At 40.4% G+C, this 27,873-nt stretch overlaps 2 protein-coding genes across 2 annotated transcripts; one reads left to right on the forward strand and one right to left on the reverse strand.

Moving 5' to 3' along the window:
• Positions 1-2,336: 2,336 nt before the first annotated feature.
• LOC105426147 (photoreceptor-specific nuclear receptor) lies at positions 2,337-27,022 on the forward strand. The gene is made up of 9 exons (XM_011637245.3): positions 2,337-2,902; positions 3,359-3,522; positions 9,014-9,425; positions 13,129-13,232; positions 18,034-18,148; positions 23,980-24,098; positions 24,444-24,655; positions 25,081-25,369; positions 25,671-27,022. Exons 2-9 carry the CDS (start codon positions 3,402-3,404, stop codon positions 25,907-25,909), a joined length of 1,611 nt encoding a protein of 536 aa, XP_011635547.1. The 5' UTR covers positions 2,337-2,902; positions 3,359-3,401; the 3' UTR covers positions 25,910-27,022.
• LOC105426139 (uncharacterized) lies at positions 20,182-23,238 on the reverse strand. The gene is made up of 2 exons (XM_011637232.3): positions 22,874-23,238; positions 20,182-22,481 (listed from the first exon to the last, which is right to left on the reverse strand). The coding sequence occupies exons 1-2, from the start codon at positions 23,236-23,238 to the stop codon at positions 20,627-20,629; spliced, it is 2,220 nt and encodes a 739-aa protein (XP_011635534.2). The 3' UTR covers positions 20,182-20,626.
• Positions 27,023-27,873: the final 851 nt, after the last annotated feature.

A 27,873-nucleotide genomic window follows, 5' to 3' on the forward strand; every position in this document is an offset into this window, starting at 1 on the left:
ACTTTCTAGCACGGCATTAAACGAGGTAAACGAGAGTTTGATGGATGTCTCGCAAATACTCGGTTTCTTAGAAATTAATCGTAATCATATCCTGAAAAACTTTAATTCTCTTTAATAAGGATTATATCAAATCTATGTTTATAAACATATTTCTATTTTACAAATGTACACAAGAATAATAATTTTAACTTTATTATGACAAAGTTTGCGTCATACGAGATGAAAAAAATTAATTTAGCTGATGATTTATCTTGACATTTATAATATAATATAAATTATATTAAGCTATGATGTAAAATAAAAAAGCTGACAAAAAACAAAAAAATAATTAATTGAATAGAAATATCATGTGATAAATACAAATGCATTTTCTAAATATTAATTTCATAATTTAGAGAATTAATTCTTAACCGAAAAACTTTATATTCCATAATAAGTTAAAAATTTAAATGAGCTCAAACAAAGAAATTGAAAAATTGTAATTATTATTTAGAATTCAATTAAATTTCATTAAATTTTATCGCCTTTGCTTGCAATATTTACATCACAATATTTGTAGGTAAACTTGCATTATAAAAGGGCGCAATGTAATTTTAATTATAATTTTATCGTAAACATGTAATTTTTATATGACATAAGCGTTCTTTTCTTTTATAATATTTGGTGATTGATCACTATACCATTTCCGCATACATACACATATATATATATATATATATATATATATATATATATATACATATATATATATACATACATACATATACACATGTATATATAATCATTCTACCAACCCATACGCGCATTCCCATGTACTGCCATAAAAACACGCGCACATATACGCACAAACTCTGATGTTCCATACAGTTTTGTATCCCTTCAGATTACGATTGTGGGTGTGCACGTACACACCGATACGTCGACGCCAAGTAACTCGACTACTCTGTGTTTGCAACCCTCCCCCCTTTACTCGATTCATCCCTGCGGCGCGGGTGGATGGGTGGTTGCCTGCGTTTATGAGGCCGCGGGCCCGAAATTGAAAGGCATCCAGCTTCGCGAAGGGGTTGAGGGGGGGAGGGCGTGCAGCAGTCACCGACAAGCGAAAGACCGTATCAGAGGGTAATCCTATTGGTGGACGCCGGCGTCGCGACGTTCCGGCGTCATTGGTCCATCCACGATCCGCAGGGCGTGGCGACGTCGGCTTGGAGGGGTTGTCGCATCCCTGGCAACGATTACCAGAAGGCAAGCAGGGGTTCGCGCGACGGCAGGAATCCAGCATGGCGGCGACCCAGCAACCCCTAGACGCCGTCGAGCTCTCACCCACCACAATCATCGCCACCGCCGCTGCCGCCGCCGTCACCACAACGACGCCCGGCGTCGCATCGCGCGGCATCGGCCGTTACCGAATGCCCTCACACACTCTCGTGGATCTCGCTCGATTTGTCCGGGAGAACACTTCAGGAGTCGAAAGTTCGATCGCTCAATTAATTGCTCCGTTAGCATCTCCTTTTGAATGTTGATTCTCCGTCGACGGCGAAAACGAAAGGAAAGGCTTCATCGACTCAATTTTTTTTTTTTAAAAAAAACGCTCGATATGTCTATTGAGAAATACAAATTCAAATTGATTTATTGTTCGTTGTTTATACAATGCATAAACATCTTATATCTTATCCTAATATCTTCTTATCTTTTTATCACATTCAAGTTTCTGTTTGTGTTAATAAATGACTTTTGCCATGTATTAAACGAGGACAAATTAAGTAGACATTTTTTAAATTTAAATTGTGTAAAACAGAGAGAATATTACCTAACTTTTATTATCAAAAGATACAAATTGTATAAATCTCTATCTCTTCGTTCGAGCACGTTCCAGAGATGAGATCGATTAATCTACGGCAGATCAAAAGAGGTCTGGCTGCTGTTTAGCGCATCGCCACTTTTTATCGGATCCGATGTCGAAGCGACTCGGCAAAGAGAGCCTCGCCGTCGCGTAGCCAACGATCAACAATTGCACCGACGCTCAGGTAGGCGTCGTTTCCCGTGACAGCGTCTCGCTTCGGTAGGGGGATAGTTTAGTCCGGATCGCCGGGGGTGGGAGATACCAGGCGTCATCGGAGAGGGTCGTAGGGGTCGGCGCAGGCGCTTCGTCCCGACGACGGGCGTCGCGGCGAGGCACCGCGTCAAACGTGGAGGCTATAGGTTAAATCCTCCCGCTCCTCGTTTTTGTCGTTTTTCCGGCGTTGCCTCCTGATCCCGCCTTCAAAAGTGCCGGCGGACCAATCGGCGCCGGGCGTTGCTCGTCCGCTGGCACGGCAAGCGCCACGACGGCGGCGGCAGCGACGGCGACGGGCGGCGGCGGCGACGGCGGCGGCGGTGGCGACGGCGGCGGTAGCGGTGGCGGTGACGACGACGCCGACGTCATCCGCGGGTAACGGCGACTCGCCGTCGAGATCCCGGATCGGGACGCCGCAGACGTCATACGCCAATCCGACATCGACGAACGATCGTTCCGCCTACGGGTCGATCTCGAAGCGGAACGGGTTGATCTCGTTGATAACGCGAACGTGCACCCCCGCACGGGTCGACCTCCCTCGCGGTACCAAGACACCTCTGTGACACCTCTCTCACCTCGCGTCCATTCAGCGTCGCGTAATCGCGCCGGTCCCGATCGGCGTGTCGTGACTTTGGGCTTCTTCGGAATCGCCGAGAAATGCCTTCCGCGTCGCACTCATCGATACCAGTGGTGGTCGTTGGATTGGCGAATTAGACTGTAGATCAAATCGGATCGAACGGTCGGAGAATTTAGTGATAGATTAAAGAGGGTGGAAAAGTCAGTAATCGCGAGAGAAGTGACCTACGACGTGCCGCAGTGTGGATATACTGGAATCTTGAATTATCCTAGGTGAGTCTGCGATGATCCTTAGTAGGACATATTAAAAGACGCAAATCAAGTTAACTCTTTATTAAAAAAAAAAAAAAAAAAAAAAAAAACAATTAAAAACTTCTCGTTAGAGGGAGAATATTCTATATTCAATAAGGCAGTTATATGCTTTAAAAAAAAGATTTACAAATCACTGTTTAGTTAATGAAGAAGAATATTATTTGAAATAATCTATTATTTATAACTTAAATACAATTAATTAAGAAATTTTGATGTATAAATTTAAGGGAATAAAATTGTCCGAATTATAAGAATATATGTGACATTTTGTTTTGACTTGTTGAGTCAACTGGACTAAAATAGTTTTTGCTAGATTATAAAAAAGACAGATTTGTAAATAATCGCATCCACGCGATTATTTGCATTTCGTATTAAAATCAGTAAGCTGCATATGAAAGAGACATATACCGGTTCTAGCGTGTTTGACATCGGCCTGATAACGAATGATCGAGAAAGCACGATGAATGGTGCAGCGACAGTCACGGCCACCGAAGATCATCAACATCAACATCAACAAGCTCAGAATGAAACAACCTCGGAACATCCACGAAGTCCCGCTAGTCCATTGAGCGTTAGACACGGTAAGATAATACAAAAGTATATTGAAGATAATAACAAGATGGTCCATGTACAATTATTTTATAACGTAATAATTATTATATAACGTGTCTTCGCAATTTTTTGTATCGTGCGTGAAAATCAGGAGAGACTCTTAACTTAACTCTTAATTTTGAGCTTTTTAATTGCTACATTTTAATCGATAATATAAGACAATAAAATACTGACTTATTATGAAACAGAATTTTATAAAATTATATTTTATATATAAAGAAGATTTACAAGAGAATAAAAGACGAAATAAAAAAAAAAATAAAAATTTTGTAATTTACCATGACGCTGGACTGGAAATAAGTCGAAATATTCCGTTCTAAAGAATCTTTTTAAATCTTCTTTAATTTTTTGGCGATCATGTAAGATTTCTGCTGTGGATTAATAATGAGATATTAATCCATATTCGATCTTGCGTTGTAATGAAACCCGTAGTATAATGCGTGATGTAATGTAATGCGTAAACTATTACACGCGATTCCCTTCCCTTCGCTCGCGTCCTCAGCCGAGATTTGATTATTCTAATGGCATAATGTCGTTGCCTACGTGCCACCCTCTTTTTCCACTTATCCCACCCTACGACTGTAACTTGTATAAAAGTCCGTCGCGGGGATGTATCCGCGTACGTTCTGTCCGTCGCTCCGCACCGTCGGCTCTTAACCGACGGACGAAATGTGAGATGGTCACCGACTTTTTCCTCAAAATCTCTGTTTTGCAATAATTATGATACCTTCTAAATATATTTGTTATAATTTACATCCGCAGATATATCTTTTTTCCATGCAATTGCGGGTATATTTTTTATTACACAATTATGTCAAAATTTCAATAATTTTATTAAATCTAATCTTCAATTTCTTGTTTCCGTCGAATTGCAAATGCTTATTCCGTTCATTTTATAACACAAAAAAATGCGCAAAATTCTGCTTGCTGACACACGTTTTTCAATTATCGATAAATTTTCATTTATTAATTCTCATATTGTGAATTAAAATTTTAGCTGTTTCAAAATTAAATAATTAACAAATATATAGAATGTCAACTGTTTGTTTCTTTTATACAATTAGCACATGTATCTTTCTGTTTCATAGCATCAACTTGTATTTGTTTAAATTTTGAAATATATTTCTGAAAAAACGTTGCGTTTATAATATTATCTTCATTAATATCAAATATTATCGTCCCAGTTTATTGAATGATTCGCAAATATATTTGTTTATTACAAGTATTCCAATATCATTGAATCTCGATAACGACAATGTAAGATTTTTTCTACCTTTTTCGAGAAATAAATATACAAATATTCTCCTAATGATAGTTGGTTTCTTGAAATTTTTATATTTGATAAAAATTTATCTTAATAAATCATATTTGCAATTTTTTTCAATAACATTTATAAAACTTCTCTCGATTAAACCACAAAAGGCATAAGAGACGCTTATTGTGCGATGCACTAACGATTAGTCGAAATTAGTAAAGATGTACCGACGAAAAAGGGGAACAAACTCCTTTTTTTGATCTCTCTAACTAACGCAACCCTTGGCTCCACTCGCAACGACCCCCCCCCCCCCTCCTCTCGCTTTTTCCGATGATCCCATAATACGAGGGCGCAGGTGGCGCCTTGCCATCCGCCAGCATTGATATGCTAATGAAATTTGACGCCCCTGCTTTTGCGTGCGTTACTCTCGGCGCGGGTGGCTTATAGCGGGTGTGTATTTTCTATTGGACCGTCATTTTTCTCTTCTCGTTTAACTCTGCGCGGCCGACAGATTGCACCGCGGCAAGATTTGATTAGCCTAATGCAGTAATTTGCGAACGCACATGTTTATATACATATTTCAAATATGTATAAAATTAATTTAAACATGGGACAGAATAAATGTACCTTTAAATTACTCCAATTATACAAAAAAAAAAAAAAATAATAATACACAAACTTAACATATAGGAATCAAAGTAATTATTATATTCGGTTATAAAAGAAAAAAATAATAATCATAAATCGATTACATCTCGATCGATCTTTATCGTAGTGCAGATCCTTCGCCGTTTCGAAGATTGAATCAGCGCGTCGGAATATACTTTAGTAATCGACAGGATTAGGGGATGTATGTTAACGAGATCGAAAAGCTCGTACGCTTATACAAAGTCACGTGAGTTGAATTAATAAGATTGACACCGTCGCCTGTCCCGACGTGATTTGATAACGATCGGAAGCGATGCGATTTGACAATTGGATTGTCCGAGCGCTGAATATATTGGAAAATAGATATTGGATTTTCAAGAGGTCATGTTGAAGAGGAGAATTTTTGGCAACGGGAGGATATCTCTCTTTTCCCGACGATAAAGTCTGTCACTGTATTCGATAGCTTCTGGCACCCCACCGGAGAATCTCTGTTCCTCCCTGAAGGCTTACCGAATAGATCGCGAGGACAAACAGTATTTACATCGGGAAATGAGTTTGGAAAAAGCTCAGGAAGTAAGGAACGCTCGAATATAAATATTTATGCCGAAGGAATGAAGGGACGATTCCGCTGTAACATGCGTCGCGTAATACGCGTCGTCAACCTACCGCAGAATTATTTCAATAAAAATTTCCGAAATTCCGTTTCTTTGCTTTCAAATATGTTTTTACAAATTATTTTTACAAACAAACACGGATAATCGATAATTTCTATGTAACTACGTAAAAATATATTTTTCAAATATCTTTATCATAACTGTACTTATGGTCAATTAAACAACATTTTCTAACAATACGATACATTCTTATACTTTTTATCGTGTATAAACAATGCTTCGATCAAATTCTAAAGAAAGGAAAAACAATTTTCCAAAAAGGACGACCGCGGTCTTTGAAAATTGAAGGGGCAAAAGCGGCGCTGACTGAAAAAGATGAATTTTGTCGAACGTTCGAAAGTGCAATGCACCGTCGGTGTGATAAACAGACTTTTCAGTCTGGAAAAGTCGCGCGCACCGTGGCGATGAACATCTGCGTGATCAACGAAATGCGATTTCGCTTCTCTGCTCGCGTCGACTTTATTAGTCACGCCGGTGTTCTCAGTGAGGCGCGAGATCTCGCTGGAATCGTATTTGTCGGCGGCCGTCCCCGAACTCGATCGAAAACTCGTTCCGGCCTCGTTAATACCGCGGGGTCAGATAGGATCCGTTCGAGAATTACCATGAGGATTGACAACAGGACGATGTCAAGACAGGGTATGCGCGAAACGATGTTATTTTGTTACGCTCTATCGTTTAAGTAGAGTAGGGCTACTCCGTCATTTAATTTTAAAGCTAAAGATAATGAAAATTTGCAGAAAAATTACGTTTGTCTTTAGCGGAAGACAATTACATTCTTACAATTATGTTACAGAAACGCGGCGGTTTTTTGACGATGCAAGCAAGATCTTCAAATGAAGAATATATACCGTTTAAGAAACGTAAACGTTTTATCACTGGCCTATGGAAAATGTCTCACTCTGTTTTATAATCACCATAAACCACTAAAATCACGCATCTTTAACGATAAATTGATAAATTTAAATATTTTTTTATTGTTAATTCCAGTTTTATTCGATTAAAGTCACATGATGATTCATCTGTCATATCAAAAGTGCTGTATTTCAAAAAAATCTTGAAAAAATATTTATTTAGGTAATCATCTCGAAATACATACAACTATTTAATCGATACATAACATAGTGACTTGCTTTTCTGATACAGCAAGCGATAGAATTTTTTAGAATCGCCCTTGCCGATTGTAAGGGATTTCGATTGGCAATTTGATATGATATCGATTGTCAATTGAATACGAATGACAACAAAATGGATCGCGATGATTTTCATGGTGGTCCATAACGATCGAACGTTAAGCGGGTGGGCGCAATTATTTTATGCGATCGTGGACACTCGACGACCCTCGTTCTTCGAAATCAATCAAGGCCGCGGCGGGGACTTTTCGATCTGTCCCGATTGGGGTTGGTCTCACGGACGGGCGAAAGAGATTTCTAGGATTAAGCCGAAAGTAACGGCCAGCTGATCGAATGGATTGATCGCGGAAAAATAATATTTTGATCGTAAATCTTGAGCCCTCCTCGCGTCATCAAGAAAGCGATCCCGCGACTGGAAAAAAATAATGGATAGTCAGACACGATGCAATTGGAGAGGTCACGTGATTTCATTTCTCTCTCAATTATGATATTGTAATTTATAAAAGATTATATATACATTGATTTTCATAGGAAATAAAAATAATTATGTAATACGTAATAAATGAACTAATTTTTATATTGTGGACAAAATTATAGAAATTTGTGACGTTAAAAACTGCTGTCTCTCTGTCTCGTTGAAAATGTAATGAATTAAATTAATAGAAATATGTAAATACCATAAGTATAATTCGAGCTAAATTGAAGCTCGTTATAATTAAAACTGTAATTAAAGTTATAATCACAGATAAGCGAGGTAATTTAACAATCGAGCGATATTTTCAATTAAGTTGCGCAAGGATCAAACTAATATTATTAACAATTCCAATTTCATATTACATTTGCATGCAAATCTCTTCGCAAATGCATGTAAAAATAAAAATATCTTCACAAATGCAATAAAAATACAAAATTCGACATTTTAGCTTCAAATAAGGAAATCCAAATTAGACATTGAATTACAATAATGCTACTTTTATCAATCTCTGAGAAAATTAAAAGATGCTCAACACGTTCATGCGAATCGCGATCGCAATTGTGCAAAGTCTGAAGCGAGGTTACGAGGAAAATAATTCGCGTAGATTGACGATATTGAAGAATACGACAATAATTTGCCGATTATGAATTATGTCAATATGATTTTCTTCTTCTTTCGAAGAAAGAAGTTCAGTTACTTGAAAATTTTCGACATGTGTACTGTGATGTATATTAACTTATGACTGCTTGTTTATATTGCCTCTTTTTATCGGTCATTTACCGATAAAAAATATGTATGATTAATTCGCTCTTTAAGATCAACATCTTTTCGACACCAAATTCATTAATTTTACATTTAGATAGACTATAATTTATCTTAAGACTTCAATATATTTCAATATGTACAAAATTTGTATATGTAATATTACACCTATTAAATTGACTAATAAATTTATAGTAAAAAAGTAAAAAAGAATAATATCATAATATTAATTTCTATATTTTCTTCTAACCAAATAAATATGATATATATAAATTTTACAAGCCTTGAAATTTTGTACATTTTCTCTCTCTCTCTCTCTCTCTCTCTCTCTCTCTAAATATTTTAAAATATTATATAACTTATTAAGACAAAGATTTTTATTATGTAAATAGATATTAGTATATAACTGAAACGCTTAAATTATTTAATTTAATTATTGTATTATAATTTTTCTTTTTCTCTCTCCTGTCACACCTTTTCGCGAAAATTACAAAATAAGGAAATTCACGATTCCAGACTCCGGCGAGAGCAGCGTTATCTCCCCGGGTCTGCCGGAACGTTACAGTCCTCTGGGGGCGACGGGATCCACGTCCAGCCACGATCCCTACGCCTCCCGATCGGTCCAGGAATGCCCGGTGCCCCTTTGCAGAGGAATGCCGACGGATTTCCCCCTGGCTCGGTCACCATATTTGACCGCGCTCGGAAACGGACATCCGCATTTGTTGGGTCAGGTGCAGCATCAGCAGCAGCAACAACAGCAACAGCAGCAACCGCAGCAGCCGCAGCACGGCAGCAAACCGCCGCGTAGTCTTGGACTGATATGCGTGGTCTGTGGCGATACCAGCTCCGGCAAACATTACGGGATACTCGCCTGCAACGGTTGCAGCGGCTTTTTCAAAAGGAGCGTCAGACGGAAGCTGATATATAGGTAAGTCGAAGATCAGAGCGCAAATCCGTCCAGATTTGTAGAGGAGTGAAACGTGAAATAAATTGATGGTGAGACATCGAGATTGTTTAATGATTTATTTCGCTTAAATTATATGAGTAAAGTAGTTTCCCATGTAGAAGGGGACACGACTACATTCATCCACAGATCTACGATGTCGATGCACTAAATGTGAGCTCGAGCGTTGATTTGATTTAGGCAACAGTCGTTTGCCTACCGCGTCTACACTATTAACGTCGCATCCAGTACACACAAAGAATATTGATTGCGAAAATTAATTATTATTCACCCAGCGAATTACGTCCTAATTCCCCGACGTAATTCTAATCGCGGCGTAACAAGCGTCGCAGATGTACAATGGTCTTTGTCGTCGCGACAAAGGATGGAATTTTTATTGATTAATTTAGAGGAAGCGCGAGTTCCTTTTCCGCGGCACGGGGAAAAAAATTATTACACGACGCAAGAAGAAGCGTCATCAGGCGGGACATCGAATACGCGAGCGGATAACGATATTCGTCACGGTCAAACGTCCCTCGCGCGCGATAGTTCATCGACGTACCTCGTTAACAGTCCGGCAACTCAATCCGCGACGGGGAAAGAATTTCAACGCCGCGGATATGTCATCGGCCGGCTTTGCCGTGGCTCCGCTTTGCATTTCGGTCACGCTCGCCGAGCCTGTTCATTTTTCAAAAAGCACGCTCGCACGGAGGGTTAATAGCTCGCGTATCGAGTGCTGCGCGCGCGCCCTGCCTGTCCCCGATGTGGATCGAGCGGGACCGGGACGGCCGATTCCGGCTCGCGCGCGAGAGGGATCCGATGGAGATGGATGGTCGTTCCCGGGGGACGGTAATAGTTCCTCGTACGCGCCACCGGCTTTGCCACCGGCTCGGATACCCGGGTATAACTCGTCGCCGATACGCCGGCGGTAGCGTCGGTGGCGGAGGCGGCGGAGGCGGCGGAGGCGGCGGCGGCGGCGGCGGCGGCGGCGGCGGCGGTAGCTCTTGGGTTAGCTCTCGATGGGCCCCCGGCGGATTCGGCATTACCATCCCACGGATTGTGGCCCGGCATTAGGATGAGTTCACTCAACTTGGCCCACATGGCTCCGCTCGATGCTTAACTCGATATTAACCCCGGATACGACCAGTAACCGATAGCCTCCCCCTTCAATTATAAGGCTGCGTTACGATCTTATCGTAAGAGTATCATAAAAAAACCTGTTGAAAATGTAAATCGAAAACTGTGTAAGATTAACTGAAAGAAAAACTGCTTGCAAACATACAATAAAATTTTAATAATGAGATAAAATTGTTAGTAACGTAAGATGAAAAATTACTAGTATTTCCTTATAATTGTAAATATTATATTAACTTCAAAATTAATTGTTCTTTTAAGAAATTAAATTTTACGTATATAATATATGTACATTTATAATGTGCATTTTACTAAAAAAAAAAAAAAATTATATAAAAAGAGATACGAATGATAAAATAGTGATGTTTGATAAAAAAATAGATATGTTGTTTTAACGAGCGAAGAAGACCCTTAAAGTTTTCGCTTACCGGAGCCGATCGGAGCAGAAGGAAAAAAGACGCGGCCTTTGTTGTTGGAATAGCGACATTTGCGTGCGAGAGTTCAAGTGCAAGCCCCGCGGGAGCTCGTGCGAACATTTTGGCCGTTCTTATCCACGCACGATGCACTTAATTGCATCTAACCGATCCGTGAGGATTTGCGCTAATCCGGCGATTGTGGACGGCGCGCCGTCGCGGCGCATCGCGTCGGGACGCATCTGTCGCATCTCGTTTCCCCTCTCCGCGGAATAATTGGTTATCTGTGCGGAGGCTCTTCAGTCTTTACCGTGGTGTACTCCCGTCCCGACGGGAGCAAAACTGTATCCTCTCGTTCTTCCATTTTCGCAAACGAAAAAAATTAAACGTCGCTCGATGATACAGATCGTTTATCGTACTACACGTCACAATAAATAAATTTAAAAAACAAGGATCTAGGATCAATTAGGATTCAACAATCTTTTACAATTTAAGATGTATCGGTATTCTTCAAAATCTGTCATATATTTTAACATATTATTTATATTGAAGGAAACAGCTGTAAATTCAAGAATTATGGTATTTCGGGATTTTCCGAATTAATAATGAAACATTATTTTCTTTTTTTTATTTTTTTATAATGAAACATTATTTATATATTTTCTGGACTATCGATCTAATCACATCTTATGCTTGTCCGTTTCTCGAAATGGCGAATGTCGCGTATGCGAGGATTAATGCCAGAAAGCCCTTTCGGGGCTTTCTGCCAGCGACTGTCGTTGTTAGCGCAATTTTAACAAATGTCAGTCACAAGGAACCGAGCGCTATCTTGTCCTGAGGCGGTGTAACGCGAAGGGCCCACCGATGAACCGGGTCCCTCGGCGTGGTGCCGTCGTGGTAACGTCAGCGGGGGGTCCGTCCTGCAAATTGATTTGCGTTCACACCCCAGCGGATCCACAGGGCGCGAAACCAGTGGCCCTTCCCGCCCTCCTCTCTCTCTCCTACATTCACCCTTCAGAACCACATCATACATTTATTTACGCATCTCTCTGTTCTATATCAGCGGCCAGCATTGTTCGCCTCATTGAATTACCGGAAGCATGTGCTGCCGGTTATCACGCCTGTCGATCGCCCTACTTCGCGTTGTCGGATGCACGTTGGATGAACGTTGGATGTGTGTTGTTTATTGCCGATGTCGTCATCGAAGCGATAGGCTCGTTGTGACCCTTTAACCATAGGCCTCTGTTGAACGATCTTTCTGATGTAACGTGATGTTATGAATGCTAAGAGAGGATAAACGACGCGTGTCAAGCCGCATTATGCGTCGAGAAGGATTATAAATAGCGGATGCAAAAAATAGAAATTTATCTTATTACTACTAGGGGATTCGTAATCTTTCGAATGATACGCTTCGAAAAAAAAAAAAAAAGAGAATTACATTATGCTTATATTTCATTAAAAATTATATACAGAATTATATATCTGATAAATTCTTAGATTTCTTCTCTTTTTGATTAAATTTGATTTTTATTTTGGGTTGGAAAAACTAATTTTTCTAAGCAGAACGACAGAAATCTAATGGATTCGTCAGCCCTCGTAAGATCGATCGATCCTTGACGACGATGTTTCATCAACGATCATCGTAACTCCATAGTTTTCGCCCCTTGCAAGAAGTCGGCGAAATTCAGGCGCACTTGTCGGAAATCCGGGGTGCGCACTCTTCGGGAGATGGTGTTAAATTCGATTACTTTCATTGTTGAGCTAACCCGGTTATCCCTCCGAGCTGACTAACGTAAAGAGGCGACTGTCCGGGGTCACGTACCTTCTTCTTATCCCTCTTAATCTCGTCCAATCCAGCGACAGTGTCTCCGCCACTTCGTTGCCCAGTCTTAAAGGTGCTCTATTTTCCTTCCCTTATTATACACGCACGGGTATAAAAATCGTTGCGATTCGAACGAGACTGGAAGATTCTTGCTCAATTGCCTTAGATCTTTAACACGGCTCTACAATCTGCTTTTGTTAATAACGTTACATGCAAATTAAAACATTTTAAGTATTTACGTATTTACGTTCAAAAGATTTTAAAGATGAAAATTTATTTGCGTACGATATATTTATAATATTCAGAAATATTTGTGCAGATGTCAGGCTGGTACTGGAAGATGTGTCGTAGACAAGGCGCATCGAAATCAATGTCAAGCATGCCGTCTGAAGAAATGTATGCAAATGGGAATGAACAAAGATGGTGAGTAACAACATAGATATTTTTAATTTTTAATTTAAGAAAAAAATTTTCTTAAATTTTGAAATTATATTTAGAGATAATTAAAAAAAGAAGGGAAGAGGTAGATATAAAGAATCAAGTAAAATTAGCACGATAAATAATAGCATATAATTTTTTTAAATTATAAACAATCCAATTTTTTTTCACTTTGAAACTTTTGATTGTAAGTTAAAAGATATGGTAAGAGAAAGTTTTTATATTAAATTATAGTAAAATAGAATACAAAATATAATAAAAAGTATTTAAAAAAGATTCTTTTGTTCAACATTGGTTCAACAATGAAGATTAAGATTGCGCTATAAAGCGCATATTGTATAATAAATCCCCAAAAAAAGCGCGCGCCATTTTCCGGATAAAAATCGGCACGTTGTTGCGTCGCGATTCGATTCAATCGGAAGAATCTCCCCTTGCGACATCGAGTTCGGCAATAAGAAAGTTATCAACGGGACGGCGCTGAGGGTCGAAGCAAAGACGGATAAGAAGGGTAGAAACAAGAGGAAGACGGAGAGACAGGTGCGCGCCCGTGTCTCTCGCTGGAAGGCATTAAGAGTTGAATCGAAGGCTGTTCGGAGCAGCCAGACTTCCGCTGGTACAAGCCAGCTTTCCGCTCGCCCCGCCTTTATCCAGTTATTTATGTCGCGAACATAAAGGGCCCTCTGCCCGAATTCCGCTTCCCGCTTCTGCCGCTGATTGATTTCAGCATTACGGCCCGTATCCACGAAAATAGATAATCCGCCGGATCCATAACTCCGATTCGGCGACATTGTCTTGGAAACTCGGCAATAGAATCCCAATATCTTGGCGACGGTGATCGACGCGAGGCGTATACCAACGTGTCATTCTGATCGATTGATCGACCAATTCCTTCTCTTTGAGGACAATCTTCGAAGTATCTAGCAAAAGGAATTAAAATTAAATTTTATCCGATACATTACATTATCAAGTAGAAAATGTAACACAATTATTGAGAAAATATACCATTAATTTGAATATAAAATATAAGATCAAAAGAAGAATTTTAGCTGCGTTACAAATCTGCGTTAAAAAGTAAACGGTGAAGAAACAAAGAGAAAATCTATTGAATTTATATATATATATATATATATAAATTAAGGTAATTATTAGATACCAAGATGTATTCATGCCGAATCTTCTATACTTTTAGTGTTAACAACAATTAGAGGCTATCCATGTATATGTATATAAATATGTAATACTGATTGTAAGATATGTCCAAGTATATCAGGAACTAAACTCGCGGACAATAACTAAACGCTTGACGGTGAAACTTTTTTGCAATTCCTCGCAAGCCTGCACATTGCTCTTCGGATTTACGCGAGGATGGTGACTGGAATAATTACGACGGGCGGCATTAACGCGCGTGAAAGACACACTCTTGTGTCACAAGCGCCGAAAAGGAGAGACTCGTGGCGTCCGCCGTGCTTTAATGGACGCGCGATTAGGGCACTCATTGTCGCCGGACCGGGCGCAATTTTTCCCGGCTTCCCTTTTAGCAGCGGCCCGGCAACGGGCGCGCAGTAATTTCGTAATAATAAAAAGCGTGTCGGTTCGCTTTACCTCCGGCGTGCGGCCTGCTGGGCGGCTTAATGGGCTCCTCTTGCTTCGTCGGGCCTCCGTTCCTTCTCTCCCTCTCTCCTTGCCGCCCTCGTCGTCCTCGCGCCAGAAAAGATAAACGCCCTCCCCCCCCCCCCGTACGCTCAGTTTCCGTTTAATTTACATGCATTCTCGTTGCGAAAGACCGAACTGCTCTCTGCCCACCCCTTTTCTCTTCGACCTCTTCTTCGTTCTTTTAACTGACAAACGCGGCCGTCCTATCACTTTTCACATCTTCCTTAACACGACTAGATACCAAATATCTTTCATAATTTTATTTATTAAAAACGCTAAAAAAAAAAAATACCGCTCTTTTAAATCGGTTTTCAACAATTATCGGCGTAAATATTGTAATAATATAAATAAATATGTAAACAGCACGCTTCCAATATATGATATACAAACTTTAAATAAGATATTTAAAATGTCTGAAAAAAAAACAGTATTATCTTATGAGATCGCGAATGCATTGTGAAAATCGATCGTTACACTAACAACCGTTAATAGTGCTTGCTCATATCTACAAGCATGATTCCATTGTTACCCCTCCGTAACATTTCTCGCGCGGATTCTCGCACGCCAGGAACGCGCGAACGCCCCCGTAGACAGATTGTTTCTCTCATTTGCATCGTCGTCGCGCCACGGGAGAGCACCCTTTCGCCCAATGTCATCCCGCTCGTCCTTTCTGGTTATCTCCGCCGGCAAAATCGCGAACGCGCCGGGGTCGAAGGGGCGAGTCTCGGCGTGCGCATCGGGCGGTCGACCGCACGTTGCATACGTTTATTTCCTCCAATTAACCCTTCGGGATTCGTCGAGGGCCACGCGACCGTCGCTAACGACCGCAGTGTTTACGGCGACGACGAAGAGAACGAGCGCCGTCGAGCCGCGGCGAGCCGCACGAGCGTGAGCTTGCAAATGCGCTTGATTGGCTCGCCTGAGTGAAAAACGACCGGCGCTCTCGCGTTAACCCTTGCGATCCCGACCATCGTTTATTTCTGCAAGTTATTTACGGATATTTACGGATATCTCGAAAAAAGGAAGAAAGCACGCGCAAGGTGTCTCTCCCGTCCGACCCATGCGACTTTTTTCACGGGACAACATGGGTGATTCAGATTTTTTTTTTTTTTTTTTTTTTCTTCAATAAAAAGTAATACGTTTTTTGCGCACTATGATCTAAAAAATAACAAAAGGGTAGTTCGCGAGTATTGTATCGTGGAAAAGTACATAACGTCGAAGAACATAACGGATTTTCACTTTTATCATCACGTTGAAAAAACGTGCTGACATAGATACGTCTATTTTGAAAAACTCATATACAATCACAGTTACATTTATCGATAGAAATCGGTACTAATCATTATCATTGAAGTCATTATCGAAGGCCTTTTTCGTCTCCTCACACGGATGATCGGTAAATGAAACCCTCGGGTGGTCGTACACGCCACATTATGTATTGCAAACAATAAGCGTCGCTGGCGTTGCTGCGTGCCCTGCTGAATTCACGCGTGTCAGACGCAGACTGTCGGCGTGACATAACATGGCGTTACGTGAGTTTGACGAGAGGGCGGCAGACAACTGCAAACTCCGTCGTTTTCCCGCCGCCCCGTGAATTCGCTCCACTAATATTTCAATAATATTTCAATCACCCGCGAATTCGACGAGCGGCACAATGTTCCCATTGTTCGCCGACCGCATCGACCTTTACGATGTATTCTCGCTCGAAGGGTCACTGGTTTTATTTTATTTTATTTATTTATTTTTTTTTTAAAGAAAGAACAAAAAACAAATTGCAAAAAAAGGTGACCGAGCGACGCGATGAATATGCATGCTCGTAGGAGTTTCGCCACACTCTGATTTCTCTCGTTATCAGTCAGTCGGAAAAACAATTCGGTTTTTAACGAAATATGAATTTTGCCATGATAGCTTTATTTATCACACCGATTCCATTGTTGCGCAATGGTTGATATAAAAAGTACGTATAGAAAATTGTTATAATATATGGTGTATAATTTTCATTTTTACAATGATGCGATGAATGCCGAATATTATAGTTCAAATATTATATTACAGTATAAAACTGCCCACTATTTTAGGAATTGATCTTTAAAGTTAGTTTGTTAAAAAAGTTTATATAAATATATGGACTCGAAAAGTCTCGTCTTAAATAAGCAGTAATATTAAATATTCTATATTAAAAATTCTATAAAATTATTGTTTTCTTTTCTTAGCTAAATTAAAAGAAAAAGACCTTCTTTTTTTAAACTCGAACCGGCAAATAGGCTGGATATAATCTTCATTTTTTTTATCAGTAGTTGCCATTTTGTGGGAAGTCAATGATATAAAAATGAGATTTAGATAATACATTATTGTCCCAAATTTGAAACGCTAATGGATGGAATCACAAGTTTTACAAATTCTTATTATTTTATTAATTATCTACAAAAAATACTCGATAAATCTTGATAAAATTAGAAAGAAGAAAATTAATAAATTTATAAAATTTTTAGCATCTTCTGAAGCGAGAACTTTGAGATCATTGTATTTATTTAAATTTTTTTCATAAAATGACTTAAAAATCAACTTTTAAAATTATTGAACAGTATTTAAAAAATATCCTATAATTAATATAATTAAGCATGAATAATGCAAAAAATGAATCATTTATAAAAATAATATACATATAAATAATGCAGGCTTTATATCATGGTAACATTTTTTTGTACAATTGACATGAAAAAATATGTAGGTATCGTGACATATCACAAAAACCATCAATAACCAATGATGACTTAATGATTCATCGATCACTGAATTTGCCTTTCGATTGTTGCACCTGCAAAAACACTCGCCGCGTCGATCGCCGATCAAAAACATCGAATCTGCAGTTTTGTCATACACATTCGTTACGGATGACGCAAATGTCGAAGATCAAAATGCATTTTTTAATTATTTGAGAGAAGTGCTGATTCATATAAGAAACATATTAGTTATTATTTACACGACAATTAATAGTTAACGATATTTGTCTACATATATATATATATATATATATATATATATATATATATATATATTTTTTTTTTAACTTATCGCTGTTATAAATGTGCATGCATATTTTATTTATAAACGTGAAATCATGAAATTATAGCTGTTCAGAACGAACGTCAGCCAAGAAACACTGCCACTATCAGACCGGAAGCACTCGTTGAGATGGACCAGGAACGAGCGCTACGCGAAGCCGCCGTCGCCGTAGGCGTCTTTGGGTGAGCGATAATTTATTGCCTTTCTTCCTGCGATTCCGAATCATTCGTTTATTCCTTGACCCATTTATGATCGCATACCATTATATTTTTTTAGATAAATTATTAAATATTAAAAATGAAACGATTAAAACAAAAAAAAAACAACAGAGGAAAAAGAGAGCAAGATAGAACGAGATCTATTTGACATATAAAATTAGTTATTTATTTATTAATTAATAGTGACTGAGACATTTACGCGGATCGATAGGTATCGGTAGGTATCTCGGGGGGGGGGGGGGAAGGGGGCGTATCTGAAGTGCTCGGAACGCGATTACGTCGAAAGGGCAAGAGTGTTGAATGTTGGCCGCACACTTGCAAATCGCGTCACAAAGGCTCTACGAAATTTCAACTTAGACACGGTCGATTAGAGAACGGCAGGCGATGGAGACGACGATCGATAGTCACCTGTCGACGGGTGCAACCGGCAAGAGCAACCAGGGCCGACGACGTTGTTGGCACGTTTGATCTTCTGCTGGCGCACCAGGCTTACCTTTCGCCGTTGTGAGCGACACGCCGAGCGTGATCTATCATGAAAAATTACCTTTGACTAGTAGCCCGAGTAGGCGTAGCGTAGCGTTTTTCAGGTAACCGGCTGCCCAGGTTGGAACTAATGGAAAATCCATAGAGCGCCAAGGGGTGAACGTTAAAAGCGACGGCTGGCGTCCCGGCGCAGCGCGTCGTTTCTCGCCGAGTTATTATGCCGCGCTGCGTCGCTTACACACAAGCGACACAATCCTTCCGCGTAACGTAAGCGTTATTCTCGACACGGATTCATCCTTTGTTTGCATTTTTCGAGCGTCTAAAAATTCGAAAGAACGAAGAATTGGCAGCGTTACATCGAGAGGAATTTTCCGATCGATGGATCGTCTTCGTCTTGTCAAGTCGACTATGTCAAATTCGCTGAAAGGGAGAAGAGTTTCATATTTTAGCAAAGGAAAAGGCTGTGTGTGATCGACCTACGATCCGATTAACTTAAAAAAAAGTTTAACGAGTATAGAGAAATTAATGAGATTAAGATAGATTTGTTAACGATTGGACGCATATCTATGTCAACGCGAGGATTCTACCCGTGCAATTTCATATTTACGTAACTGGGTATATAATCTATTGTAATGAAATGATTTACACTCCGCTTACGTGGTTTCATAGAACAATTCGATGTGAATCATGAGAGAAGAGAGAGAGAGAGAGAGAGAGAGAGAGAGAGAGAGAGAGAGAGAGAAAGAGAGAGAGAGATCGTTTCTACTAAAATCAACCATTCGATTGCGTAAACGTGAAGCTTTGAAACTTGCACTGGAGCAGACACGCGTATAATCATCAATGACATCAGAACGTATAATTATACATAAATTAACGTCAACTCGAGATTATTGTTATGATTATAAGCGGACCAGTCTAGTTCATGAAGACCAAAAAATGATGAAAAAAAAAAAAAAAAAAAAATTGTACAAAGCTAAAGAAATTACCTTGCTCTCACGCGGTAAGAAATATTCGGACAAAGTTTTACGGAAATGATAAATAATATTTATTCCATGTACAATAACGCGCTAAGAAAAAAAATGTTGCTATAAATGGGTTCGAATATTACACGTTTCTCATCGCGCTAGCAATCGATCTTGCTTTCTCGATTAGCTGAAGCATCGGACGGTGGATTACATACTTCATCGAAGTTTATCCGGAAACGTTAACTGGTATTCTTAACCCAGTGATTATCCTGATCGTTTGTTGATTACTTGAATAAACAATCTCCTGCGTCGCGTCATCTGTCATCACTTACATTTTGCTCCAAAAAATATCTGGAGATTGAATATGACACGACAGAAATGTGCATTTTGTTAATGCATATTTTATGGAACTCAGATTATCATCGTAATCACGGATTACGAAAATGATGAATATGATTAAATAATTACAGATTTTTAAAAAAGCAAGAAAAAAAAAAACAAGTTGTGATCTGAATTAATTTATCATCTCTCTGTTATCTGTTAGCTCGATTTTACGAATCTGAATATATGTATATCGGAATAGAAATAAAAATTATTTACTTCTCAAATAACACACAGAGGTACAAAAGTATGTCTATTAATAAATGTCTAAAGAAGAGCTGTTCGCGCGCTTTTGACGGCGTCACTTAGAAGTTTATGATATTCGAAACTAAAGCTCATAGCAAAGAAATTACGCTACGGCATGGAAATATTCCTTTAGTAATAGAAGAGTTGTATATGCGGCATGTGCGTGCGTGCGATTCCTGCGTGCGAACGTGTATATATATATGTATATATACATATATATATGTATATATACATATATATATATATATATATACACGTGTACAAAATATGTATATATACATCCCACGTGTGTGAAAGCTCGTGAAGAGAGGCTCAGACACGCGACTGCTTTTGCACGATTGCCGATCTCAGCCGATCTCGCGATCGACTAGCAGAAGTCAAGCACAGCCTCGCCGCTAAGGATGCTCGCGAAGATCGCCCGGGCTCGATCGACGGAGGACATCGGCTTCTCGGCGTCGCGATGACGCCGATGACGCGGCTCATCGTTTTCCGGGCACTCGCCGATCTTCCTCTCGAGATGCGTCGGCGAGATCGGCATAGTCGATCTCACGTCGCTGTCGGACTTGACGAGCTTTCGCGCGCTGTCTACGACATTCCGCGGCGATTCGGCATCCATCTTGCGGCCCCGCCTCAAATTTTCCGACTTGGTTTGCCTGATGACGGACGCCAAGCATCGCTTGATGCTCGCGCTTACGATCTCCTGCGAACCCAGCATTCTATCGGCCGGATGTTTGCCGGCGACGTTCTCCATTAGTTCCAGAAGCCGATCGAAAGATGAGCATATCTCATCCAAGGTCTGCTGGCTGACCAGCAGGTAACCTCTGGTCTCGTTCTCCCTCTTTTCCAGAGCGCACTCCAATTTGGTCACGTCGTCCTGCGCCGATCTCAGATTCATCTCGGCGGTTTCACGACGCGCTCGTTCCTCAACAAGTAGAAGGTCGATGCGTTTGGTCTCTTCCAGAAGACGATCGTATTCCGCTTGAGCTTCCGCCAGTTGTCTGAGGATATTCCGAATTTCTTCCGAATCACCGCGCTGCTCCTCGCTCTGGGTACCAACGTCCATCTTTGTCGAATCGAAGCTCCTTAAACTTGTTTCGTCGAGGCATGGGCCAACGTTTCCGCGCGCCGCGACATCACGATCGACACGTTTCACCGCAGACTGTATGCGAGATTGAAGATCCAAGTGAAGAGAAATCTTAGACGTTGCTTGCACGTTGCCGATCGTCTGCGAGCGGATCAAGTCGCATGGTTGAGTGACGTCGCGAACCGGCGGTGACGGCGAACGGACGGTCTTCATTTTCGTCGATAGAAGTGAACCCGCCGGAACTGTTCTCCTCGGTGCGGTCACCTGACACGGTCGTTTCGTGTACCTGGTAAAGGCGCTCCGCGCCCTCGAGGGCTTCGCGACGTCCTCGTTCTCGCTAACTCTTCGAGTATCAGCCGACGCGATTCTCTTATCCTTCGGCACTAACCCTATCCACTTGTATTCCGACTTTCCCTCGACGTTGTTCTCCACCAATCTTCTCATCACGTCCGTCGCGAGTTCGTCGTTCAGATTCGCGTTCCTCCTCACGTCGAGCACCACCAGGGTGCTATTGTGATCGAGCAGATTCAGCAGATCCGCGCCGATCTGATCCGTCAAGCCGCAATGCTGAAGGTCGAGCGCCTTCATCCACAGACTGTCGCGTATCGCCTCGATCACCTCCCTCACGGCGCAATTACCCAGATGCGGATTGTCGTTCAGAGTCAGCCGACGAAGTCCCGGCATCGTCTCGAAGTTGGGCTCGCGATACCTCAGCGATTGCTTCCAGGTGTCGTGGTACAGCGCCAGTTTCTGCCTCGAGAGCGCGGACGCTAAGGCGCTACCGCTGCTCGGCGTGAGGTCGCAATAGCTGAGATTCAACGACCTCACGCTGCGAGCGTTCGCTATCGTGCGGCAGATCAGTTCGCAGCCGGTGTCGCCGATGTAGCAACGTCGAAGGGACAGATGGTAGAGAGTCTGCGTTCCCGACAGACCGACGCATAGTACCGCGATGCAATCCGGCGGGAAGGGAATGCCCTCGAGTTCTAGGTGCGTGAGATTGGACGAGTTCCTTATGCATTGACCGATGCTCTGCGACAGCCACTCCAACAGATAGCGCGTGAGGACCACCGGGGTCTTGCTCATCGCTCGCGCCTTGTCCTCGGAATTTACCTCTTCCAATGGTTTACGACATTGATACCTGATGAGCACGGTATATTGTGTGTTTTTTTTTCATATTTCGAAATTATCGCAAAAGCAACTAAAAAAAAAAAAGACAACTAAATTTTGTTAGCACTTGTGCAATAATTTATTTAACCTCCAGACGCATGATTTTGCGATAAAAAGAATAGAATAAAAGATAAGTAATTTGGAAAAATTTAACGGCATATATAAAAATACAAAAAAGAACAACATATATGTGTGTGTGTGTGTGTGTGTGTGTGTGTGTGTGTGTGTGTGTGTGTGTGTGTATGTGTGTGGTAATGATTTTTTAGCACTATAAATTCGAGAAAATTATGTTAAAATTAATGAATAATGCCATAAATACAAGGAGGATAATCTGAAATTGTCAAAATCGATCGATTCGCAAACCTGCTGTGCACGCTGATCGATTTGAGCGAGCGATCGAGAGAAAGAGAATTCAAGATCGGACCCCAGTCGTCCATCTTGACGCGATCGGTAGTAAAATCCAGACTGTGCGGCAGAGTTACGCATATCACCGGCAACGGTCGCAGTCGTTGCTGTTTGCACAGCTCCATGTAGCAGCTGGCAAAGTTTCTGCCGGCCGGAATCGCCATCTTCCGCGGCGAAGCCGGCGCGGCCGCATCGATCTTCCGTCGGCGTCGCGACGGAACTTTACCCTCGAGCGTCGTAATGGTGCCGGCGATCTCGCCTCCAGAATTACGAATGATCTCGTCCGTTGCTGTGAATCGACGATGTGTTGTCAGATTTGGCATCGTTTGCACGAGAAACCCTACTTTTAAAAACTTAACCAGGACGCCAGGATATTTTGGAAATATAGGATGATTGGTTTACCTTTGCCGTTGTTGCTTTGCCCGAGAATTAACCGCGATCTCACTGCGAACCGTCATCTGTACCATCAGATTTGCGTGATGATTGCCGAGCAATCGGATTCGTCGAAAAGAATATTTTACGAAAGCATCGACGGCGTCTCCTCCTCGATCGTTGCCCCGAGTGATCGTGATCGCTGCTCGCCGGCCTACCTACCCGAAATCGACGTAAAATATCCCTGCGCGGAACACGACGAACCTACAAACGAAACACGCGCATAAGCGGACTGAAGATCGTCGCTTGCGGTCGTTACACTTTAATTATTTATCGCCAGATCGAGTTTGCGTTTGAAAAATTATAACACGTTGAACTCGCAATCCTAATATACTTCGTAGCTTTCCGACAAATGGAGAGGAAAAAAAATTCAAATTTCAAACTTTTGCTCTTTTTATTGAATTTAAAGGAAATAACAATATAATTTAATAATGATATTATTTAAGAATTAATAATAAATTAATAATAAATAATTTTGAAATACATTTTTGGACACTGTCCAAATTTTAAAACATTAATTAAATTAAGCTCCAGCAGATTTAACAGATTTAATATATCTATAGAAAATGAGAGACAAATATATAATTGTCTTTTATTACACACATTTATATTTCTTTTTAATTATTTCTTAGACCACCAGTATCCTTAGCCATGGCGAGATACACTACGCCACTACCTCTGCCTACAGTCGCACCGACGACCAATTCCACAAACAACGCGGCAACACCACCACGGCAAGACAACGAGGATGGTACGCATTTTCTATTTACTTAATACAACCGTATAACCGTAACCGCTTATAAAAACTCGTTAACATTATTTTTAAAATAATAATAATAATAAAAATATTTTTATCTAGAAAAATAAAAGCCGCAAGAGAGAAAGAAAAAGAAAGGTTGAAGAAAAATTTTAATCAAATATGCATTATAATTAATATGATTTTAACAAAGATGCATTAAAGTTTTCCTAATTCCAAAGATTCCGCTGCTTCTAATCCTATCTCTAAATTTGCGCCGGTCCTGGTCATTCTGGTTATTATCGTTATTAGGGAAAACTTTATGTTTACAAGAAGAAAGAGTTTTGCGTGTTTGAATAGGAAATGCATCCGAGGATAGCATAGACGTAACGAACGAAGAACCATTGACACCTCAACGAAGCGGATGCACGCAGCTTCCACCTGTACTGCCGTCGTTATATTCGCCAGCGAGCGCCGAAACGGTTTACGAAACCAGCGCGAGGCTGCTCTTCATGGCAGTTAAATGGGCGAAGAATCTTCCCTCCTTTGCTGGCTTGCCGTTCAGAGATCAGGTAATCAATCCTAATAAATTAATCGCAATCCTCACTTGTAATCCTCACTTTGCAAGCATATATTTATTATTAATTTAATATATCTCGCATATATTTTAGCATGTATTTATTTGATAATTTATTTGGACGTTGATGAATAGCAGAATCGCGGCGGTAGAAGTTGTTGAGATTAATCAGACCCGTAAATACTTGCGTATTCGTGCAATGCAAACGCGACAAATGAAAAATACGATCCCAGTGTAACGTGTTTAATTATTATTATTTTGTAATTTATTATAATTATATAGAGAGATACAGGGGATTACGGGGAAATTTAGATATATAATTAAAATGATGGCGTTAAAAAAAAAAAAAAAAAAAAAAACAATAAAGATATATTAATTAAATAAATCATAAGTATCCGATTGTTCGTGCAAATTGCGCAGGTGATATTACTGGAAGAAGTATGGTCGGAATTGTTCTTACTAAACGCGGTTCAATGGTGTCTGCCGCTCGAATCTTCGCCTCTCTTCAGCGCCGCTGAGCTGACCGCTCTGACCCTTTCGCCACATCCGCATCCGCATTCGGGGTTGCACCTGCAAACCACGACGGGGAAGCCCAGCCAAGTAGCGGCGGATGTCAGACACTTACACGATACCTTGCAGAGATACAAGGCGATCATGGTCGATCCTGCAGAATTCGCCTGTATGAAGGCCATCGTTCTCTTTCGTCCAGGTTAGCGACCTTCCACTTTATCTCCTTTTGCGACAACAGTCGCGATTTCTCCGACTTATATTTAGCGACTTATATTTTTTTAATTTTTAATTTAACACATTACACTTGTTTATTGAAGAGTATATTTTTCTCTGCATTTAATTATAAAACCGCACTCCTTTTTTTTTTATTTGAAAAAATAATTTCTGAGAATGTGGTGGGTGTAAAAATGTCTTCTTCACTTTTGAGCTAGTTTGTTTGTTTGTTTCAATATCGTAAACTCGCGAGCGTGCGCTCCTGGAAAGGCGATTTTTCATTGTAGAAACCCGCGGTTTAAAGGACTCGAGCCAGATCGAAAACCTGCAGGATCAGGCGCAGCTGATGCTCGGACATCACGCGCGCGCCCAACAGCCGAACAGTCCAGCCCGCTTCGGCAGATTGCTGTTGCTGCTGCCGTTGCTGCGAACGGTTCCAGCCGCGAGAGTGGAACTGATCTACTTCCACAGGACCATCGGCAACACGCCGATGGAGAAGGTCCTTTGCGACATGTACAAAAATTAAAATCATCTCTCGGTGGTACCAAGAGGAGATTTTCCTTTGCTATGAACGCCACGCAAAAAAAAAAAAAAAAAAAAAAAACGTGAACCTCACACGATCCAAAGGAATTTGGCGCTGGAACGAGAGCAAGATGTATCCGAAAGGCAAAATCAATCATCGAAGAAGGACAGCGGAGACTGGCGGGCGAGGCTTTCCTAAATATAAACGATCAAGGAGCAGGGCGTGCGGGCTTCGCTCCGATACGATCAGGCCTAAGGACAAAGTCCTAAGTCCCTCCGTGATGATCGTAAGGACCTTCGATTGGCGAGCATCTCTACCGTACAAACGCGAGGCACTGAAAGAATGGCATCGCTAACGAAATAAAACGGCAACTAAAGTCGACCGAGGGGCACTCAATCGCGGCGTAAATATACACACATAGATATATACATGTATTTATTTATTATAGACATATTTATCGGGCGTTAGGCCCGGCACGTTGAGAGCGTATTTTTCGTTCTTCGTAGAAGATCGATTAATCCGGAATTAATCCGAAAAGAGCGGGGGATATTTCGTTTTCCCTTTTCCTTTCTCTTTTGTACCTTTAAGTTTCGTCGTGAAGCTATCGAATTAGAGAGGAAAGTGACGGGGGAGTGGGCAATGAACACTCTGCAGCTTTGTGAACGCCATGCAAATGCAATACTGAGATCAATTATTTCACGAAATATATATTCGCGATATAAATTTCTGATAAAATTATTTAAAAAATTAACACAATTAAAATTTTTCTTTTCCCTTTTTATACCGACGGATAAATTTATCAGCACCACAGACATGATTAATAAACCGTGACAATATATTACAAAATCAGAATTAAATCGCATTTGGAAATAAACGAGGCAGCAATACAAATTCATGAAATTTAATGTTCCATAATATCGATTAATGAAAGTAATTTGGTTCACGAAGGTGTGTGAGATTGGTTTCTTTTGGCGCTGTAAAAAAAAAACGCTCATCCGCACTTTCTCTGTATATTTCGTGTTGTGATACTATTCGCTGTAAAAGTCTACGTATTCTCACAGTCGGTGATATATATTGTAACGAGTACTTGTAATAAAAATAAATCTGATTAACTGAGTTGTCGTCACAGACTCACTCTTTCGTAGATTTACTATTATCACTATTTTTATTTTTATTTTACTTATTTATTTCACTTATTTTTATTTTATTCTACATTTTATTCTTGATCGTATTAAAATTTCCAATAACGTCTCCCCTAATCAAACACAATTTTATAAGGTGAGCATCAATTATAATACAAAATTTTTTTAGAAAAATTTTAGAATTTTAGAAAAACATATTTTAATTTACTTGTAATTGGTAATAAATAAATAACATTAAAAATAATTTGATATTGACATAAAGACTATAAGTATAAATATAATAAAAAAGTAAACAGAATAGAAAAAAATTATCATTGAAAATATAAAATCACAATATATTTTTAAAATAAAATTGTGAGGAATATTACATGGCAATATACAGGAAGATCTATTCTAGATCTATCTAAGATATGATAAATTTAATTAGTAATCAATCGCAAGAACACAGCAAGTTTCAGAAAATAAGTAAGTGGAATTCTTTGAATGGGGAATCAAAGCTCAAAGATCACTCAGTGTTTGACGAGAAGGGGTGGATTCATCCTGCAATCCCCTTGAAACGCGATTTGACTTCGGTCGCGATTTGACTACAACGCGACAACGTATATATCTGCACCCCCGCAACTCCGTTCCGGCGCGGTTGTTGCATAAACGTACATATTTATTTATCACCGCATAATCCCTGACTTTCCCCTGCCGACGAGGGTTTTGCCACATGGCAGTTTGACGGTCCCCGGTGGAGTTACCCCCTCAGCCGCTTATAAATTACATCGGGGCTCGAGCGAGGTTTAAGGGCCTGCTTAAGTTGTCAAAGCAATCGGGGAGTTA

Source organism: Pogonomyrmex barbatus, unplaced genomic scaffold (genome assembly GCF_055798465.1).
Source record: "Pogonomyrmex barbatus isolate J1 unplaced genomic scaffold, ASM5579846v1 scaffold2, whole genome shotgun sequence".
Classification (NCBI taxonomy): domain Eukaryota; kingdom Metazoa; phylum Arthropoda; class Insecta; order Hymenoptera; family Formicidae; genus Pogonomyrmex; species Pogonomyrmex barbatus.